A 22,199-nucleotide genomic window follows, 5' to 3' on the forward strand; every position below is an offset into this window, starting at 1 on the left:
GTGTTGCATCCTTCAACGCTTGAAACGACTCAACAAAGTTGAGGCCGCACCTAGTGATCTATCTGCACGGATATGGTTTGAAAGCCGTGAAGCTTCTTTTAATCTTTGGGACACTTTCAATCCGAAGCTTCAGAAGACATTTGCAGGCGCCGTTAGAAAAGGAACAGTGCAGTATATCTTCAATCAATGATTGGACTTAATCAACGAAATTGTAACCAATGCCAGCCCCTGGCATGACTGCTATGCCACAGGCCAGCAGAGGAAGGAAACATCAACTGGGAGTAGTTAGCGTGCACACTAATTACGAAAGGCAACTTGGCTATTTCTTTGAGCAACTGTTTGTGCAGCTTGTGACAGGCGTGTGACAGTAATGGGATGATGTGATGACACCTCTCATGCCCAGTGAAGCATTGCCAGACAAAGAAAAGACGCATGCGGTATCCCATGTCTTTATTTAGGATTATTGCACAGGCATTTATTCTTAACCTCGGATCACTCGTGCAGCCTCGGCTGGCTTGTTAAGTCGGTTACGATCAGCGTTGTCATCTTCTCCTCCAGTGCCGGCATGTAAGCTCTCTCGATCGCCATGATGATTTCCTTCTCAACTCGAGATAGAACCTCTTTATTGAATTCGTTGAGAACGTTGGTACTGAGGCCCATTGACATCTTGGGGGGCATCACCTTTGTTGTCAGATTTAAAGTGCGGTAGCCGTACTTCGTACCTGCGCAGACGAAAAGACAATATTTCTTATAGCATCAGAACATCTTGGAGATCCGCATCTTTTTTACTTATTCGAACAAACGTAGGTCGATAAGCAGTGAAAATCCTTAAGCCGTGGACACCCAACCTGCAAGTAACATTATGTTGAAGTAACTTCAAAATATTGATCTATCAACTATACCTACGTTTGATGCATTCTGATGGCGTCTAGTTTTTTATCTACAGCCAGCACAGAAAATCTATACAAGCGCTTTTCTTTTTTACCTTGAACTTGTTTAAAAGCACGTTTTTTTTCTCCTGTCGAAAAATTTATCTTCAAACATTTCTTTACCCGCAGATATTCCGCGGCCGGCTTCATAGGTTTTTGATATTAGCGTCATTATCATCGTCAAAAAGGTTCTCCTCTGGGTGTTTTATGACCGTCTTCACTACTCTTTCGAAACGAAGTATAATCGCAAATAACTATCTTTGGTGCATATTTAAATATAGAAAGATTTCCGTCAATATTTCCTTCTGTTCTGCAGTTGACAGGTTTATCAAACTGGTGTCGAATAAAACTGTATTTGAGGCCAGTAACATTGAATGCTATTTCATGGAAAGATATTGAGCGAATGAGGCTTTGTCAATGAAGTAATTACTTTTCATTCATTTGTCACTGATTCACAGCGACTGGCGCTTCAAGTAAAACAGGCGAAACACGTGGGAGAAAAAACTGTAAAAGAGCACAGGCGTATAATTTTAGAATATTATCCTTTCACGCCATGCATATAGGCGAGATGTGTTGTGTTAGATGCATTTCTCCACTATATGAAGAGAAAAAGGGGAATTTTTCATTTCCCGACATAATATAATGCCATTCATTAATATAATATGGTGAAAGTGGTAGTAACTTTGCCCAAGAGATGACAAGAATTACGGCTAACTTATTGTGCTAATGTTAATGGCATAAGTTTGAAGTGTTCAGACATTAAAATCTGCTTTCCTAGCGCGCAGTACATATGTACTGCTGTACAATATTTTAAAAGCTAGAAATAAAAGTTCCTATTCAAAACTCCTGTAATTCGCCAAACTAGTTTCTACCGGAGAATATGGCTGCAGTACCAGTCTCATGCCGGTGTCGCCCATTCTCAACAAAGCTTGAACAGGATTATGCAGACCGGTATAGCGCTCAAACCGTGCAGAGCGGAAAGGTATGCAGTTCGGTCGAATGCACGAAGTAGCTAAGATCGATGCACTGTTTTGTTAAAACAGCTGAGTGGAAGGAGCACTGCAAAATATTAACAATGTATAAACTGTATGCAAAAATAAAAAAAAAACACTATTGCCGCTTTTTTACGCGATTTCTTCCGTTTCATTCGCAGTTGTTGTCATTACGAAACAAACGCGGTATTGATAATTCAACTCTTCTTTTGCTATTTCAACTTATAAAAAGCTTAGCCGGACGTGAATTTTTGGAGACACTGAACCGGTAGCCAAAAGTTAATACCAAAGCTTGTAATATAACACACAAAAAATATTTCTGCAAATAGGTCTGAGAAGGACAAACTGCATTGGTCCTAAGATGATGGCATGTCAGTCAAATTAGGCTACTCCGACATGTGCTTGCAAAACCTGAAGCCTAATAAAAGTGCAAAACAATTATGCACCCTCTGGTAGCCACGCCAAAATTCAGCATGCTTAGAGAGCAGTACACTAAGTGGAATCGTCATTTGTTGACTTGAGATCGAGATACAAATTGCGAAACAGCGCACGAACGTTAGACAGGGAAAAGCGTTCTTTTTTTCCACATGCCAGCGCTGACTGCTGACGCGCATTTTTGTGGGGCTACGCAGGTTCGTGGTTATAGTCACGCGCGGAAACCTTGGACGTTTTTTTTTTTTTTTCTTTTCGTTTCCCTCTTGTTTTTGTTTTACGGAGAAAATCTTACTAGCCCCATTATTCTAAAAATGCACTACGCACTCTCAATGCTACCCATAATGATATAAATATGAAATCGCAGCCCCCGCCTTCTGGCCATCAAAGTGTGACGATGGCATGCACAAGAAATAGTACAAAAATATTTATTTTGGACATTGGGTGGCAAGGAGCCTCGCTATAATGCCTGATAACGAGACAAATCTGGTATGGCTTCTGGCTTTCCTCAAACCAGTATTTCGGGCCCCTCGTCTTTGTTCGCTATAATAATGACATTGTGCACGTCAAAAGCGATGTTATAAGCTCATAATTTACGCAGATACCAATCTGTTCTTCCCGGGTACTTTGAGCACCGATCTTGAAAATCGAGTCCATAAAACCTAACTGAAGTTTTCACTTGGGCCGTAAGTAACGTTTGGCAAATTAACGTTATAAAACTAAACCTTTGATGTTTCAAACACGCCGATATCATTTTAAGTTTCCCCAGATTGAACTAGACAATACCAGAACGCAATTTGGGTAGTTTTATAAACCAATTGGTGTATGTTTTACAGACGGGTTGTCCAACGACCACATCATTTGCTTGATTAATTAGCTTTCTAGAACAGTTGGTATCATGCGACGTCATTGTTTTAATTTCTTTATATCTGTTAACATGATACTTTATAACCCTTTGTTCCCCTCTATAACTAACTACGGATGTCTCGCATGGGCAACAGCAACAGATGAAAATTTCAAGAAATCTATTGTTTTAGAGAAATGTTCATGCACCATTGCAAGTAAACTCTTGTAGCTTTTCCGCACCACAATACTTTTTCAGAGGCACACAATACTATACCAATAAAATTTATGTATAACTATTGTGCGATAAATATAAACTGGCATTAATAAAAAACGATGGCACCCTGATCAGACTTTCTGGGTTAGAACAAAACAAAACAGCGCATTATGTCTGCACTGGAGCACTTTAGATAGTTAAAAATGCCCTACCAGTTAAGGCCAACAAATGATGCACTATACGCTACCCACGCTATACTTACTGAGCTTTACTGCTGTTATAGTATGGTTCTGCCACAGACGTTTTTCAAATAACTTGGCAAAAATATTCGTATTCTAGTTTTCTATTATTGACACTTTTGCCAAGTCGTACATTATGATTGTTTAAATGCCTCACCCTCCGCGTCTTGGGTGTTCCTTTTGTATTATGTGCATAACACAATGCAGGTGCATTCATCGTTGTTGTTTTTTTCTCTCATGTTTCAGCATAGTCACTTATAAGTATTCCTTTTGTTCTGTCTACTAACGTACTTCTGTTGCCGTCAATGCTAATATGTAAAAAAGTGCAATACAACCTTTTAACTTTCGGCCGCTCTGCCCACTGTTCTCGTTTTTTCTTTACTTGCGAGTGGCGGTTACCACGGCCACTGTGTAGTTCGGAGTCTCCGGCGCGATCTTTAAGCTTTTATCGACCGGTGACCTCAGTGACGGCAGTGGAGGGCAATGGCGGCGGCTGTCCTTGCGTTCGTTACAAATATCAACAAGTCAGTCGTCGGCGCCACCTACATTAAGTTTTAGAACAGGCAAATTTGTTGTACTAGTGTTTGTTGTCGAGGCCTACGCACCAGGCCGGAACCTAAAACATCCTTGGTTATTCTCATCGATCTGTCCTAGAAGCGTTCGAGTGTCAATTGAACTTTCCGCCACGGTGGCTCAGGGGTCACAACACATAGACTGCTGAATTCAACGACGCGGGATCAGATCCCCGAGATTCACAAGGAATATGACGCCACAAGTTCAGTTCAGTCGTTCAGTCGTGTCCGACTCTTCGTGACCCTATCGACCATGTCACGCCACGCTTTCCGGTCTCTCACTATCTTCCTAACATCACATAACTTCATCTGCAGTGCCTCGAGGATGCCATCTAACCATCGCGTTCGCTGCCTACCCCTACTACGGCGACCCTCAACCTTTCCCAACATCAAATCTTTCTCCAGCGATTCCTTTCTTCTCATTAGATGACACAAGGAGCTGAGCTTTAACTTTAGAATTTAACTTTAGACGCCACAAACGAGGGCAGAAAAAGCAAAAAAACAAAAACAACAGGGCCACCCCCTTGGCTGTCGCCTCATGTTTCTTGCGGAATTCTAGTATGCACCAACTGGCCTAAACAATACTTCTATTTGATCGAACCCAGGCCACGGCAGCGTTCCTAGATCGAGGCGCAAACCTAGGCGCCCGTGTGCTGTGCGATGTCAGTGCACGCAAATAAATCCGAGGGATCGAAATCGCCGGCCCTCCTCTACGGCGACCCTCACAGCGTGTCTCTCTTTGGGACGTTAGGGCTACAAGCCAAAGTCTATATGATGGAACGCTCCCAGTGAAATACCTTTAGGTATCTTTCTATTTAACAGGCCAAATTAGTTTATCTGTTACCATTTAGTTGCTTGCCATATATATTTCTCAGCATTAGAAAACGAAGCGAAATTAAATACAAGGTGAGTAAATATTACCCACCCTGAAGTTATTCGTGGCTAATTTACTGCTCTCTTAGGTGGAATTTTCATACGTTTTATCTTCTTCGGAAAGACGCCCTCAGCAACGTGCTCGACTTTCAAGGACCATCTAGAAACGGAGCAGTTTCAGTCATCACACATTCTACAATGATCTTATAAAGTCAGAGAGCGAATAAACCACACACAGATGGAATAACGGCACACATCAGAAGCGCTCATCTGTTCTGTGTCGTTATTCTGTCTGTGCGCTGATTTTTTTTTTTACGCTCTAAATTTGTAATGTAAAATATGTACTGACTCACCCAGAAAGAAGTTTTAATGCAGTGTCCAGTTAGCGGCTTGGTATAAAAATGCGAATTCCGAAAAAAAAAAAAGGAAATTGAGAAAGGGCTTGGTTCCAGTAACTGACATTGTATTATGCGAAAGCGCATTCTCTCTGATAGCCACGTTAAGATTTTGCTAGGCTCTCAACCTAATGTGTAGTGTGGGTAAGCTGAGCTAGTTGGTCTTGCTTGACTGCAGTCGATCCGAGTTGAGCCTCTGTTATCTTAAAAATACTTATTATCATGCAGTCGTAACTCAGTTCAGTCGTTCAATCGTGTCCGACTCTTCGTGACCCTATGGACCTTGTTACGCCACGCTTTCCGGTCTCTCACTATCTTCCTAACATCCCATAACTTAATCTGCAGTGCCTCGAGGATGCCATATAACCATCGCGTTCGCTGCCTACCCCTTCTCCGGCGACCCTCAACCTTTCTCAACATCAAAGCTTTCTCCAGCGACTCCTCTCTTCTCATCAGATGACCAATGTAGCTGAGCTTTAACTTTAGAATTTGACCCTCCAATGAGCAGTCAGGGTTTATGGTCGACAATATCGACTGATTTGATCTTCTGGCAGTCCAAGGAACACTCAATAGTCTTCGCCAGCACCACAATTCAAACGCGTCAATTCTTCGGCGGTCAGCCTTTTTCACGGTCCAGCTGTCGCATCCATACATCACAACTGAAAAGACCATAGCACGAGTTATACAGATCTTGGTTGGCAGACTAATTAATGTCTCTGCTCTTTACTAGGCGGTTAAGGCTAACCATTGCTCTCTTTCCCAGAAGCAGATGTCTCCTAATTTCATGGCTGCAGTCTCCTTCCGAGGTAATCTTGGAGCCCAAGAACAGAAAATCTATCACATCTTCCACTTCTTGTCCATTGATTCTCCAGGACTTGATAGGGCAAGACGCCATGATCTTTGTTTTTTAATGTTCAGTTTAAGCCCAAACTTCTCACTCTCTTCTTGTACGCGCATCAGAAGTCTCTTGAGTTCCACTTCACTTTCTGCCATTTAAGTGGTATCATCCGCATATCTAAGGTTGTTGATACGTTTTCCAGCAATCTTCACTCCAGCTGAAGACTCGTCCAGGCCGGCCTTCCTCATGATGCACTCTGCATATAGGTTAAATAGGCAGGGCGACAGTATGCAGCCTTGCCTCACTCCTTTCTCAATCGGAAAAAAATTAGTAAGACCATGCCCAGTTCTGACTATGGCCTCTTGCCCATCATACAGGTTCCTGAGGAGACAGATGAGGTGAATTGGAACTCCCATCTCTCGGAGAGCTTGCTACAATCTGCTGTAATCTAAGCAGTCAAACGCTTTCGCATAAACAATAAAGCAGAAGTAGATGGGTTTCTGGAACTCTCTTGCTTTTTCCATGATCCAGCGAAGGTTGGCAATTTGGTCTCTAGTTCCTCTGCCGTTGCGAAACCCAGCTAGCACGTCCGGAAGCTCCCGATCCACATACTGCTGCAGCCTACCTTGGAGGATTTTCAACATCACCTTGCTAGCATGCGAAATAAGCGCGATCGTGCGGTAGTTGGAACTATCTTTGGCACTGCCTTTCTTTGGAATGGGGATGTAAACTGACTTCCTCCAATCCTGTGGCCACTGCAGGGTTGTCCAAATCTTCTGACTACGTACCTTATTGTATTGAATACCAGCTGAATTTAATATAAATTCTTGCCTTAACGAAGCCCTACTCGCCTGCGCGGCCTATGAATAGCGTATCTTACTCAGAATCCGATGATCCTAGATTCTATCCCCATATTATCCGCGAAAGAGATTACGCGAAAGAGATTAATACCTCTATACAAATAACAGGGCGGCGTGTAAATGAAACGTACATTTTGTGCAATTGGCGAAAAACCGATCGATGCATATGTGTGTGGCACCGCTGTCGACGAGTACTTCAACGGCCACATTCCTGGACCGGCCGTCCGTGAGCGTCTCGACGTCGTACTTGGCGACCAAGCCACGCACGCTCAGGGAGCAGCAGAGGCGGAAGTGTGGAGCTGGCTGGTGCCGTTCGTCCGTTAAGTCGCAGCTGCCTAGTCGTCGCACCTGCACAGATAAAACGGGGCGCAGACGCCCATAGTGATGCAAATTTAAATAATGCCGATACTTTTCGGAGAAACTGTGCTTTCAACGACTACTGTGTCGAAATATTTTGATGAGAATTCAGTGCACCTCTTTATATGCACCAGAAAATAGCGTGTGTAGCAAGTGCATGCTGCTCCATTTATTCCATGTGTGTCAGGAATAGGGAGATAAGGGATGTATTATGGCCGATTAAGTGAAGATGGAGAAGCGAAGTAGCGGTCTTTTTGCACATTCAGCTCACGAATCACAGCGTAAAGGCGGAGTAAAAGAAGGTACAAATACAGTCATCTCGATGAAGTGGAGAACGCAGCACTCATTTCGACTGAACGTAGTTGCCCACTTTTTCCACATACTGCATTAAAAAGCACTACTGCACCACACTGCACAAGGCCGCATTCTGAAAGAGGTCAAATCCGAAATGACATATCGCCCAGTACGATGGACGGTTTACACTTCCACTGCGGCGAAATTCGGCATTGCGCAGTTTGTTGTACAGTAGTGCATTTTCATGCATTAAGTGGAGAGGGTGGGCAACTACAGCTAACAAATACGGGCGATGTGTGTGTGTGTGTGTGTGTGTGTGTGTGTGTGTGTGTGTGTGTGTGTGTGTGTGTGTGTGTGTGTGTGTGTGTGTGTGTGTGTGTGTGTGTGTGTGTGTGTGTGTGTGTGTGTGTGTGTGTGTGTGTGTGTGTGTGTGTGTGTGTGTGTGTGTGTGTGTGTGTGTGTGTGTGTGTGTGTGTGTGTGTGTGTGTGTGTGTGTGTGTGTGTGTGTGTGTGTGTGTGTGTGTGTGTGTGTGTGTGTGTGTGTGTGTGTGTGTGTGTGTGTGTGTGTGTGTGTGTGTGTGTGTGTGTGTGTGTGTGTGTGTGTGTGTGTGTGTGTGTGTGTGTGTGTGTGTGTGTGTGTGTGTGTGTGTGTGTGTGTGTGTGTGTGTGTGTGTGTGTGTGTGTGTGTGTGTGTGTGTGTGTGTGTGTGTGTGTGTGTGTGTGTGTGTGTGTGTGTGTGTGTGTGTGTGTGTGTGTGTGTGTGTGTGTGTGTGTGTGTGTGTGTGTGTGTGTGTGTGTGTGTGTGTGTGTGTGTGTGTGTGTGTGTGTGTGTGTGTGTGTGTGTGTGTGTGTGTGTGTGTGTGTGTGTGTGTGTGTGTGTGTGTGTGTGTGTGTGTGTGTGTGTGTGTGTGTGTGTGTGTGTGTGTGTGTGTGTGTGTGTGTGTGTGTGTGTGTGTGTGTGTGTGTGTGTGTGTGTGTGTGTGTGTGTGTGTGTGTGTGTGTGTGTGTGTGTGTGTGTGTGTGTGTGTGTGTGTGTGTGTGTGTGTGTGTGTGTGTGTGTGTGTGTGTGTGTGTGTGTGTGTGTGTGTGTGTGTGTGTGTGTGTGTGTGTGTGTGTGTGTGTGTGTGTGTGTGTGTGTGTGTGTGTGTGTGTGTGTGTGTGTGTGTGTGTGTGTGTGTGTGTGTGTGTGTGTGTGTGTGTGTGTGTGTGTGTGTGTGTGTGTGTGTGTGTGTGTGTGTGTGTGTGTGTGTGTGTGTGTGTGTGTGTGTGTGTGTGTGTGTGTGTGTGTGTGGAGGGGGGGGTCTCCCAGTATGGGGTATACATCGCGGCTCTCTCGACTGTACATGTAGATGGACACTGCTACTCACATAGTCCCTAGAATTTCAATTCATGAGTATTTTCTCACACATGGAGCGCGACGTCGCAAGCTATAACCCCATTTCGAGCAAGCACCCCGACATAGATGTCAGGGTTATTCATGTCTGGTTCGGGAAACAGAGGTACCGGATTGTTGATTCCTATCTCAGCCTCTTATCGCAAATGTTCTCCCCGACTTGGCTTCTCTTGCTAACTACCTCGTATCATTTGGTTTATCTGTGCCACGCTGCCCGCAGACCAGACAATGCACGTAAATGGCTCCTGCCGGCTACCACTTTATATAAAGGCTTCGATCGAACGCCGTTGCAGCATCCTTTAACTCTATCTTGTTAAGGTATATCTCGAAAGCTTATATTATCAGTGCAAAAAACTATGAGACGTTTAAACTCCTAGCTAACGCAACAATCCTATGGAATGTAGTTAGAGAACTACGGCAAGCCAGCATGCTATAAAAGAGCCGGATGCTCACTCGTCGGCGCAGGTTGCCAAGAGTTCCATTTTCAAGGTGAAATTCGATAAATCCCGAGATCCCACTCTTTTCATCCACGTCGAACGAGATATCCTTCAGACGAATTGTTTCTATGCCAACACTGCGCAGCAACTCGTCAACGGCGTAGTCGTTGCGCCAGGAGCTCGCACAAGTGGAAGCTGCACCATAAGAAAAAAAAAGTTGCGAAGAAGTTGAGTTGACCGGAAAACACCCTGAACGGTGAAGAATCATAAGGAGGTTTGTTTATTTTTTTCTTTTTGAGGCCGAGCACTGATTGATGGGAAGGCAGTGTGACGTCACAAGACCACGTGACATGACAGGCGCTGCCAACTCGGGCCTCTCATTTCAAATAGGAGCTTGAAATGGCAATCAAACCTTCCACCCCCATTTTGGTGTAGTACACGCCTCTCTTCGATCACACACACACTTTCGTATGGCTTGGTTAAATAGGGGCTTCTTTTGTATCTGTCTCGGGGGCCACGTAATGGGCCAGTTCGCAACTTCATGCCACGAAGTATTAGGAGATAATAGCAGCAAAACTTGAAGGGGTTACTCACTCGCATCTTTCAGTGGTGGAGGTTAGGTGTCTCCCAAATTTTGTTTCTATGTGTAATAACACTGTGGCGTTCACAAAAGCAACAAACATGTCGCCACCACCAGCACATTTTGCAAGTATGCGCGCTGACACAGAATATTTTTATAACTACAGGATGCCCTTAAGATGAAACATTTGTGGGACACATAAGCTGTGCATCCTAATGTCAACTGCTGTTCCTTCCCGAGGCTGTTGAACATTACCTTCGTCTTCTGCATATTGATTTTCAAGCCTACCTTTCTACTTTTCCTGTCTAGGTCATCAATCATTATTTGCAGTTCATCCCCTGAGTTGCTTAGCAAGGCAATGTCATCAGCAAATCGCAGATTATTGAGGTATTCTCATCTACCCTTATCCCTAACTTCTCTCATTCCAAGTCTCTGAATACTTCCTCTAAACAAGCTGTGAATAGTACTGGGGAGATTGTGTCTCCTTGCCTAACACCTTTCTTTATGGGAATTTTGTTACTTTCTTTTTGCAGAACTATGGTTGCAGTGCAGCCACTATATATATCTTCCAGCACTTTCACGTACGGCACGTCTACCCCCTGATTTCGCAATGCCTGCATCACCGCCGAGGTTTCAACTGAGTCAAATGCTTTTTCGTAATCAATGAATGCTATGTATAAGGGCTGGTTATATTCTGAGAAGGAACAGCAGTTTACATTAGGTAGCGAAATACTGGAAGTAGTAGGCGAATATGTCTACTTAGGACAGGTAGTAACCGAAGATCCGGGCCACGAAAAGGAAATAACAAGAAGAATACGATTGGGATGGAGCGCATTCGGCAAGCACTCGCAGATTATGACTAGCAGCTTACCGGTATCGCTCAAGAGGAAAGTATACAACAGTTGCATCTTGCCTGTACCCACCTATGGGGCTGAAACGTGGAGGCTAACCAAGAGAGTTCTACTTAAATTAAGGACAACCCAGAGGGCTATGGAACGAAAAATGGTAGGGGTAACATTAAGAGATAGAAAGCGTGCAGAGTGGGTCAGAGAAATAACTCAAGTTACCGACATTCTAGTAGAAATTAAGAAGAAAAAATGGACTTGGGCAGGACATGTAGTGCTAAGAGTGGATAACCGATGGTCGCTAAGGGTAACAAACTGGATTCCAAGGGAAGGAAAGCGTAGCAGGGGGCGGCAGAAAGTTAGGTGGGCGGATGAGATTAAGAAGTTCGCAGGGGTCAAGTGGATGCAGCTAGCACAGAACCGGGTTAAGTGGAGAAATATGGGAGAGGCCTTCGCCCTGCAGTGGGTATAAACAGGCTGATGAAAAAAAAAAAAAAAAAGCTGTGCATCTATAAGGACATGCCTCGAAAGCTGTAAATCCTCCCGTGTGCGGCACCCTTCGGGATTTTCGTTTGCGTATGTGCAGATTGCAGCTAGCTTCAACACAAATCCCTCAATCTATGCCTCTTTTGCACCACGCATGCTCATTAGCCTTCAGATTCCAAGTAGCACAAAGTCGGCTATGACGTGGGGGCCCGCGTTGGGCCCGTGGGGGCAGCCCGTACGGTCCCCATGCGGGATCGGTCCCAATCGGTACCCGTATGGGCAGCCCAAATATAGGCTGCCCGCATTCAGCCGAGATTGCTGAATGTGAGTAGTACACTAAAATCCCTAATGGGTCCTACTTTTGCGCAGGCAGGGCTGCTTCATTGATCAAGGTTTTAATTATTAAGTCAATTAATCCGACCAATACCTGAATTGTACCCGCGCGGGCTTTGTGGAGGCCAGTCTGTTGCCCAGGTGTTGCACTCATGGGTTAAATATGGCATTTTTGGGGCTGCCCAATTTCCATTATTCAAGTGTGAAACATTGAGCACTATTTTTTTACCTTGTATTCGACACTATGTAATATAAAATAAATTTATTCTACACGTTACAATAATGTGGGCTGGCCCACATCACCCCGAAAATTTTGTACTGAATATTTATTTCGGTGGTGTGTGTAGAATAATGATGGCGCAGGAAAACTATGGAGGAAGTACAGAACATACTCGTAACACGGAACAGTTACGGCTCTATATTTGTTGCCATTACTGCATATAACGTAGTCTCTAGATTGAAAATAGATACTCTTTATTCATGGCAGAGGTATGCTTAGGGAAATCATGTGAAACCTCCAGGAAAGGCAATTAGCGGCCCGTATAACACGAATTACAAAAATAAAATGGCGCCTTAAAGATAGGGCGGAGACGTTTCAGAGCGGTAAACCCGCCTACGGCCAATTTGGGGCCCACTGCGGCCTTTCATGGCAGCCCCAATTGGGCTGATTTTATTTTTACCCCATGGAATACAAACATATGGTGCATTTGATCGCAAGTACCGCAAGGAATACTCGTGTGAACAGCATGGGTGGATGCCCGCTTTTCAGCCCGGCCGAAAATCATGCGGGACTTATTCGGCTTTTGAGTGGGGGGGGCCCCAATCAGGTTTGCCTGTCTTCTATTTGCTTTATGCCCACATTTGCATCGGATCTGCCCTAAAGTGCCCCGCAAGAGACCGATGCGGGCCTAAGCCGGAAGGAGCGCTTTCATGTCCCGCTACAAGTCATGAGAAAAATATCTAGATTTTTGGTAGGCATCCCATTTGGGGCAGCCCAAGAATTTTCGGCATGAAGCCCACATTTCCGTCTGACTTTCCCTCGAGTACCCCTCAAGGGTCCCATGTTGGCAATGTGCAGGCATACCCGTATTTAGCCTCGCCGCGGCCCATGCCGGACCTGTTGGGATTTTGAGTGGACCGCTCCAATTAGATTTCCCCAGGCGCTTTCTACAAAAAGCCCGAATTTTCTTTGCATCAACCCTAAAATTCCCTAAGCGGGACCCTTCAGAGCCAGATGGGGGAATAAGTCCATAGTTAGCCCCTTCCACGCCTATATGATGTCCAGATGGAAAAAACAGGCGACAGCCCAAATTGGGCTTGCCCGCTTGTTCTCTAAAGGGGGCCCTCATGGGTGTTATTTCGGTTGCCCAAGCCCAACGTGCCCATACCGGCCCCAGGTGGGCCACGTAATGTGTGCTACTTGGGATGTGAACTAGCGTATTATGTGAAAAGCCACCCGACATACACATCAAGGCCATCTTTAAACGACCCGTGAGAACTTGATTGCGTGGCCCAAGGGCGCCGTGTGTGACTCGGCATCCTAGAATACGGGATAGTTTAATTCCAACCTCACCCTGCCATCTCAGAGGAGCAACCTGAATTAGCTGTGTGTTGCGGTCACGTCAAAAAACCCACTGACCAGTTAGAGCCCGACCTGTCACCTGTCGTGCTCACAATGCTGATGCTGAAGTTTCTTGAAAACGCCCCGTTTTCAAGAACCAACGCGCCGAAAATGTCCGGTGACGACGGTGTTTGTAAGAAGCCTCCGGCTTCCCTCTCCCATGGTTGGCTGCCGGAGGAACCCGCACAGGCGGAGATTTCCGCTTGAATGGGAAAAACTGAAGATGCCGGATAAAGAATGGCTCGGCGAAAATACACATAATTGAAAATAACTTGATCAAAATGAAGACATTGATGATTACGAATAACAGTGGAATAAGAATGAGACCTGAACTCTAACAAATGATAAATTGGAATATATTGGTTAGTAGACACAACTGAACTAAAATCAAAATAGAACCAGAAATTCTAGATATTGTAATTGAAACAACTTTTTTTAATAACTCTATTAACATCTCCTGAATTTTTCTGTCACTCTAGAGCCTACCTTACGCCAGCACTCAGTACTGAAACGGCATCGGATATCTCAGGACCTTGATTGAACGGTTGACTATATCTTAGATCTTTTTATGTTGCACAATTGTTTCGTTCTTGCTTTTAATCTTGCTGTTTTTGCTGCTGGACATTTGACGAGAAATAATAATGAAATAATTATATACTAATAACCGCAATAACCCCTTCATGGATCACTGCCTTGTCGTGGCGGAGGGGCTTGCGAAACTCGATAAAGTCGTGAGCTCTGCTGTGTAGGGCCACCCAAGATAGACAGGTCACGGCAGAGAGTTCTGACAAAATGTGATTCACTGGAGAAGGAAATGGCAACCCACTCCAGTATTTCCTGCCAAGAAAACCCTATGGCCAGTCACAATACCATTAATGATATGGCGCCGGAAGATGAGCCCCCCAGGTTGGAAAGCGTCCCACATGTTACTGGGGATGAACGAAGGGCGATTCCTAGTAGCTCCAGGACGAATGAAGCGGCTGGGCTAAAGCCAAAAGGACGCTCAGTTGTGGATGTGTCGCGAAGCGACCGGAAAGTCCGATGTTGCAAGGAGATGTATCACATAGCAACATGGAATGTAAGATCTATGACGCAAGGTAAACTGGATATCGTCAAGCGAGAAATGGACAGATTGAACATTGATATCTTGGGTATCAGCGAGCTCAAGTGGACCGGAATGGGAGAATTTAACTCCGGCGACCGTTATGTCTTTTATTGTGGGCACGAATTCAAGAGAAGGAATGGGGTCGCTCTCATAGTAAACAGAAGAATGGGCAAAGCAGTGCTAGGGTACAACCCCAAAAACGACCAAATGATTTCACTTCGGATCCAAGGTCACCCTTTCAACATAACAGTTATTCAAGTCTATGCACCGACCACTACTGCTGAAGAAGCTGACGTTGAGAGATTTTATGCGGACCTACAATGCCTTTTAGACCGCACCCCGTCATCAGACGTCGTTTTTCTCGTAGGAGACTGGAATGCTAAGGTGGGGAGTGAAGAAATATCCGGAATTACAGGCAAGTTCGGTTTTGGTGAGCCAAATGAAGCTGGGCAGAGGCTAGTAGAGTTTTGTCAAGAAAACAACCTGACCATAGCGAATACACATTTTCAACAGCACAAGAGGCGCCTGTACACATGGACTTCACCGGACGGTCTGTACAGGAATCAGATCGATTATATTATTTGCCGACAGAGATGGAGAAGCGCTATACAAGCAGTAAAAACAAGGCCTGGAGCCGATTGTGGCACCGATCATCAGCTTCTTGTTGCCAAGATTAAGCTTCGATTGAGGAAAACGCAGAAAACTAGAAGGCCTTTCAGGTATAATCTGGATCAAGTTCCATTAGAATATGCTGTGGAAGTGAGGAATCGATTTCAAGAATTAGATCTAGAAGACAAAGAGCCCGAAGAGATGTGGACTGATGTTCGTGATATAATACAAGAAGTTGCTTCTAAGGTAGTTCCAAAGCAAAAGAAATTCAAGAAAGCAAACTGGTTATGTGAAGAGGCTTTGCCAATAGCTGAGGAAAGGAGGATGCCGAAAGTTATGGGGGAAAGAGAAAGATACAAGGTTCTCAATGCGGATTTTCAGAAAATAGCAAGGAGAGATAAGAATGCCTTACTGAACATACAGTGCCAAGCAGTTGAGGACAACAGCCAATTAAGGAGCACAAGAGCTCTGTATAAGACAATCAAAGATATCAAAGGAAGCTTCTGTGCTAAGATGGGCGTGATAAAGGACAAACGAGGCAAGGAGCTCACTGAAGTCGCAGAGATAAAGAAGTGGTGGCAGGAATACACAGAAGAACTGTACAAGAAGGACCTGAATGTGCAAACCCAACATAAGACGGTTGTGATCACTGATCTCGAGCCGGGCATCCTGAAGAGTGAAGTTGAATGGGCCTTAGCCAGCCTTGCTAAGAACAAAGCTAGCGGAATTGATAGCATTCCAGCTGAGTTGCTTCAAAACCTCAACCATGACGCTGTTAACATTCTGCATACATTATGTCAGAAGATTTGGACAACCCTGCAGTGGCCACAGGATTGGAGGAGTTCAGTTTACATCCCATTCCAAAAAAAGGCAGCGCCAAAGATTGTTCCAACTACCGCACGATCGCGCTTATTTCGCATGCTAGCAAGGTGATGTTGAAAATCCTCCAAGGTAGGCTGCAGCAGTGTGTGGATCGGGAGCTTCCGGATGTGCAAGCTGGGTTTCTCAAGGGCAGAGGAACTAGAGACCAAGTTGCCAACCTTCGCTGGATCATGGAAAAAGCAAGAGAGTTCCAGAAACCCATCTACTTCTGCTTTATTGATTATGCGAAAGCGTTTGACTGCGTAGATCACAGCAGATTGTGGCAAGCTCTCCAAGAGATGGGAGTTACAATTCACCTCATCTGTCTCCTCAGGAACCTGTATGAAGGGCACGAGGCCACAGTCAGAACTGGGCATGGTCTTACTGATTGGTTTCCGATTGAGAAAGGAGTGAGGCAAGGCTGCATACTGTTGCCCTGCCTATTTAACCTATATGCAGAGTGCATCATCAGGAAGGCTGGTCTGGACGAGTCTTCAGCTGGAGTGAAGATTGCTGGAAAACGTATCAACAACCTTAGATATGCGGATGATACCACTTTAATGGCAGAAAGTGAAGCGGAACTCAAGAGACTTGTAAAGCGCGTACAAGAAGAGAGTGAGAAGTCTGGGCTTTAACTGAACATTAAAAAGACAAAGATCATGGCGTCTTGCCCTATCAAGTACTGGAGCATCAAGGGACAAGAAGTGGAAGCTGTGACAGATTTTCTCTTCTTGGGCTCCAAGATTACCTCGGAAGGAGACTGCAGCCATGAAATTAGGAGACGCCTGCTTCTGGGAAAGAGAGCAATGGTTAGCCTTGACCGCCTAGTAAAGAGCAGAGACATTAGTCTGCCAACCAAGATCCGTATAACTCGTGCTATGGTCTTTCCAGTTGTGATGTATGGATGCGAAAGTTGGACTGTGAAAAAGGCTGACCGCCGAAGAACTGACGCGATTGAATTGTGGTGCTGGCGAAGACTGTTGAGAGTTCCTTGGACCGCCAGAAAAGATCAAATCAGTCGATATTGTCGACCATAAACCCTGACTGCTCTTTAGAGGGTCAAATTCTAAAGTTAAAGCTCAGCTACTTTGGTCATCTGATGAGAAGAGAGGAGTCGCTGGAGAAAGATTTGATGTTGGGAAAGGTTGAGGGTCGCCGGAGAAGGGGTAGGCAGCGAACGCGATGGTTATATGGCATTCTCGAGGCACTGGAGCTGAAGTTATGTGATGTTAGGAAGATAGTGAGAGACCGGAAAGCGTGGCGTGACATGGTCAATAGGGTCACGAAGAGTCGGACACGACTGAACGACTGAACTGAACCGCAATAAATTATTTTTCTACTATAACCAGTTATTTAATAAAGCTGTTGGCACGGTCCCCTTAAAGTCCCCCGTGATTGTGAGGAAGTGCTCAAAACGATCTATGCTCACCGGCAAACAGCAGCAAAGTCCACACCGGTAGGAACATTCTAACCATCTGAAAACAGCAAAAGAAAACATTTCCTTGGGCGCCATTTCACGCGATACTCGTATAATCACACCAGAAGTCCGCTTGGCGATGGTTCAGCTTCAAGGCTGCAGACAATGAAAATTTTATATGACAAGGCAAAGCTACTTTAGAGTTGTGAATCAATATGCATCATAAAAAATGATGCAAATGACAATTACTCTCCTGTTGAAGTTAAACAGATCAGGTTAAGTCTTATAAGGTACAAGAACTCGTCTCCAAGCATGCTTTTGTTACAGAAGTACGAGATTTTTTGCACTGTTACTGCAGGTAAAATCCTTACGTATCTTCCATTTCCCGAGAGATTGTTTGTGTAAATCGGGCATAAGTACTTTTTCCTTCAGCATCCTAATAAATTTGCTTAGTTCAGAACGCTTGCAGTGAAACGGCGCGAAGTCCGATCATAAACAATATTTAACAGGTGCCGTAACATTTTGGATGAAATTAGTCAGGCAACACAATTAAAACTTCATTTTAAAGCATTCACAAATCGTTCTGGAAGATGTCACATATCCTAATCTTTACCTCGTCTGCTTTATTTTCAACACGCGCTTGCAAACGTTCACGCAAGTCAAGAGCCGGCAACGCCTTACCTTTAATTGGCGCTCGGAAAAGTTGTGTGAGGATGCGCTGACTGTATGACGCCACATCTGAGACAGTGCCTTTTATTTTGATCACGGAGGTTGCATCCAGTTATATACATCTCCTGTAATACCTTAGACAATGGAGACGAAATCGGCCATATTGTCTCATGGCGTGACAATATGGGTAGAATTTTATCTCGGTCTCACGAGGGAACATCCAAATGAAACGCTGGATATGTTCTTTGGAAGTTATTGTCATACGCTGCCGTATCAATATTTTTATCGACGCACCTATAATAAGTGGGCCATATTGTTTCGCCTAGCGGGTATGCTTTCTCACAATCAGGTTCATTATCGTGTTTGCAATGTCAGGAATAAAGAGGTGAGTGGGCGGCGATAACCTTTACTGAGTATCATTAGGAAAGTCGACATTTTATTTGTTCCCGCTAGGACAGAACTTTTTACTCCCTCTGCAATATAGCCCTGTGTTTATTCACATGATTTCTGAGTAAATTACATGACTGAAACGTTCACACAGCCGATGCAGTGGTGAATTTATAGATACGCTGCAGCTTGGAAGCCTTGGTCGATTCCGGCTCATTCAATAGTAGTAGGTTCATGCGTTACTCGTGCTCAGAACTCTGTGTGTGCCGCTAGATTCAAGACAAGAAAATCCTTCACAATTCTTCAAGCATGCCGCTTCTCTGACAACGTTAGCGTTGACGACTTATGAAAGGTTAGCCACTATGATCCTTCCGCAGAATGGACCATTACTGCGCACGGAATGCACAACCCTTTCCAGCAGTTTCCAGCATAAATTCTTGCACAGACTTCTTAGCTACAGCCCGCATCAGCAAATAACGGGCACAATTTGTAAAGCTCCTAGCTCGTTAGGACTAGTTATCACATTTGTTGCGTGTGACGCAGCTAACATCACTTGCGAAATGACTATGCTACTTGCATGTTTAAAACGCCCCTAATAAACTCTCAGGGCTTACAATTTCGAGCACCCAAAGTGGGGCCAGCTGCCCCTCCCCCGTCTTCTTTTCCAGGATTGAAGCTTGCTGCCTACGGCATAAGTCGTTACGTTATCGTGGCACGGTCTAAGGTGTTCAAAGTGCAAATCCGTCTGCTATGCGGGACGCCGTGGTGGAGGACTGGTTATCTACCATCTGGATTTCTTTATAGTGTAAGCGTAGCAGGGGGCGACAGAAAGTTAGGTGGGCGGATGAGATAAAGAAGCTCGCAGGGGTCAAGTGGATGCAGCTAGCACAGAACCGGGTTGAGGGGAGAAATATGAGAGAGGCCTTCGCCCTGCAGTGCGTATAGTCACGCTAATGATGATGATGATGATGATGACGACGAAAGTGTACAAATGCCGCATGTTAGACGAGCGCCTGGGGTTCCGCCTCCGTCGAAACGTGGCTGCCATGACCGCGACCAGGGTGCCCTGACACGGCACCATATCACCCACATGGGACAAGAGAGTGTTAAACTGTTCGTCAGTTTCCAAATCTAGTTTCTTTGTTACGGCGCTTTTTACGGTGATGACTCAGATTTTTGACATCGTTCATTGCGCCATTAGGTTTGTTCGACGTTTTTGTTTTACATGCATAATGTGACTGAAGTTAGGATTTTCGCTAATATTCATTACTTTCCACCTGCACCCATATCCATTTGATAAGGCGCCGCACCTTCCGTGTACAGGTAATCAGGCCAAAAGGTTTCCTTCGCATGCAATCCTAGAGACCAAGATCTGTTTACCTTGCACATATTTGTTCTTAAAGTCGGGTGCACTGAGTGCTGCGGAAAGTTCCGGACAGAAATGTTAGAGAACGGACGCGCACGACAGGGTGCTTAATTGGTTGCTAGCAATTCCCAGGGGCACTGCTTAATTTTTTTTTTTTTGTAAATTTAAGCTCCGCGCAGTGATTTTACATTTGGCTCCAGTATTCACAAGGTTCACATCTGTAAACTTCTCGCATTAGAATATTACCGCAATTACCGTTTGAAGTGACCTTAAACATTTGGGGCTGGCCTCAAGCAACCTGCTTTATATTGTACCATAGTTTTATATATTTCTCTATTTTTATTTTTGTCTCCCCTGTCCTTCCTTCCTGTCTCTCACCTCTATGATTTCCTCTACCGCTTCCTCATTCCCCCTTCATTTTCACCGCCTCAGATCAGGCGCTTCAGATATCAGATAGCAAATACCGGGGCTGGCAAACAACTTTCCCTTGCTTTTTGATATCCAATAATAACTATATACGTTTATACTCCTATTTTATTGTGCAGCCCCAGAGCGAACAATCGGTCTTTTTCCATTAGCGGACTCTTCTTGCGGCCGCCAGGCAAAGTACGGTTGACGTGATTGATTACCGAGACATTGTGAGAAACGTCGTTCATAATATTGTGGTAGACTTATTCTCCAAACAGTAGTTGAGTGGCTGGCAGTGCAAGCCACAGTGCAGGACAGGTCTCTTGCCTATCCTGAGCAGAGACGCATTAGTCACCTGTCAACACAGCGTGAGCCCCCCCCCCCCCCCCCCTCCCCCCCTTCCCGTCTCCTTTAACCCATACGCTGACGAACCTGGTCGTGTCTTCTTGCTTGAGGCAAGCTGGGGAGGGGAGCACAATGCAATGCGTGTATTCCGAAGGCTTAGAAGATGCTATCACTGCCCGCAATATTGTGCAGCAGTTCGCCGCGTCGATGAAGTGAGGGACGTCGTTTCGCCGAAAAGCACATAAACCGAACTGCTCCCCCCTTTACGCGTGGCATACCAGCGAAAATGGCAGCGCAGGAGGCATCGCGCATGCGCAGTAGTACTACTCGAAAAAGGTTCATTCGTCGCGTCTGGTATTCACTGCCAGGTTCAGACTTGTTATTGCGGCGTAATGAATCGCGGGGTCTAGCAGCAGTGCTTCGACTGCGGCAAGTATAAGACAAGAGTGTTGAGATTAAGTGAGTTAAGTAACCACGTGATATTCAAGGGTGACTTTAATGTAAAGTTAGCTTTGCATCTGACATCATCAAGAATATTTCTGCGAAAGCGCTTTTGGCTGCATCATCTGAGCCAGACTGCACAACGTATCAACATCCTCAGTCACAAAGGATGGCAACCAGGTTTCATCATAAGGCATCTGCATTCGTTCTTTTTAATATTGGTCAAAAACATTTTTTAGGGTACGCAACAACTGTCGCGCCAAATTTATTTTGTGAACGACGCAGCCGAAAGAATTGATACGCGAGACCCGCTTTTCGATGGCTTTGAATGCGAGGGGACAGCGAGCTTCGCAAACGTAACCGATTAAACCTTAAGGGCTAAAGATGGGCGTTGCAGTTAGAATGAATGCATTTATATCAAAGAAGGGAGCATGACCCTAAGCAGTATTCTTTTATGGAGAAAAGTAACAAGTAGCCTTTGCTGTACCTGACGCATACTGCAACGATCTCGTTGTATACTCAAAGCTTCCAGTAGATGACGAAGCGAGGAACGACTGCTGATCGAAAGTCTACCACGAGGGGTAAACAATCACACAGGATTTGACACTTTCGGAACTCTGTATTATAAGGAAGCAGGGACGTTGAAATAGGCTTGACAATGTCTTGAGAAAACTTAGAAATACTGGACTGCCTAACCTACTGCGGCGTATCACGTTCTGCTGCGGCACGAGAAGCAGAAGCGTGATGATCGAACAATGCTTCTTTTTGGTTTCCGTGTATTATGATAATGAGACCAAGAGAAGGCTGTCCAGTTCACAAATGTGTCAGATCATTACTGGAGAAATTTGCGAAGCTACAACAGCTGCGGCTCTGTCTGCTTTGCTTGTAGAATCGAAAAATGGATGGAGAAGGCAAAAACAATCTGAAAAACGCAAGTAAGACATACCATCTTACTTTTTTTTTTCTGAAAGCGTACATCTCCACACACGTCTCGCCTCGAGTAAAAGCAGTTACCTAGAGACCCCTAAAAAAAAAATTGATGCGCACCTGCCTCT

The 22,199-nt window shown here is 45.0% G+C and overlaps 1 protein-coding gene across 1 annotated transcript; it reads right to left on the reverse strand.

The window, feature by feature from the left end:
• Window positions 1-435: 435 nt before the first annotated feature.
• On the reverse strand, window positions 436-18,315 carry LOC146192262 (uncharacterized). Its single transcript, XM_084600031.1, has 5 exons — window positions 18,210-18,315; window positions 17,541-17,586; window positions 9,688-9,866; window positions 7,322-7,538; window positions 436-722 (listed from the first exon to the last, which is right to left on the reverse strand). The coding sequence occupies exons 1-5, from the start codon at window positions 18,264-18,266 to the stop codon at window positions 493-495; spliced, it is 729 nt and encodes a 242-aa protein (XP_084456157.1). The 5' UTR covers window positions 18,267-18,315; the 3' UTR covers window positions 436-492.
• Between the last annotated feature and the right edge of the window lie 3,884 nt (window positions 18,316-22,199).

This window comes from Amblyomma maculatum, chromosome 4 (assembly GCF_055883805.1).
Source record: "Amblyomma maculatum isolate TAMU_Amacu chromosome 4, ASM5588380v1, whole genome shotgun sequence".
NCBI classification, from domain to species: domain Eukaryota; kingdom Metazoa; phylum Arthropoda; class Arachnida; order Ixodida; family Ixodidae; genus Amblyomma; species Amblyomma maculatum.

What these genes read in the sequence shown, in the direction of transcription:
- LOC146192262 (XM_084600031.1), bottom strand. Translation starts at nt 18,266, where the DNA reads ATGTGGCGTCATACAGTCAGCGCATCCTCACACAACTTTTCCGAGCGC. An exon ending in GACTTTGCTGCTGTTTGCCG is followed by an intron (nt 9,867 to 17,540) that starts GTGAGCATAGAT and finishes CTTATGGTGCAG; the next exon opens with CTTCCACTTGTGCGAGCTCC. An exon ending in TTGGCAACCTGCGCCGACGA is followed by an intron (nt 7,539 to 9,687) that starts GTGAGCATCCGG and finishes TTATCTGTGCAG; the next exon opens with GTGCGACGACTAGGCAGCTG.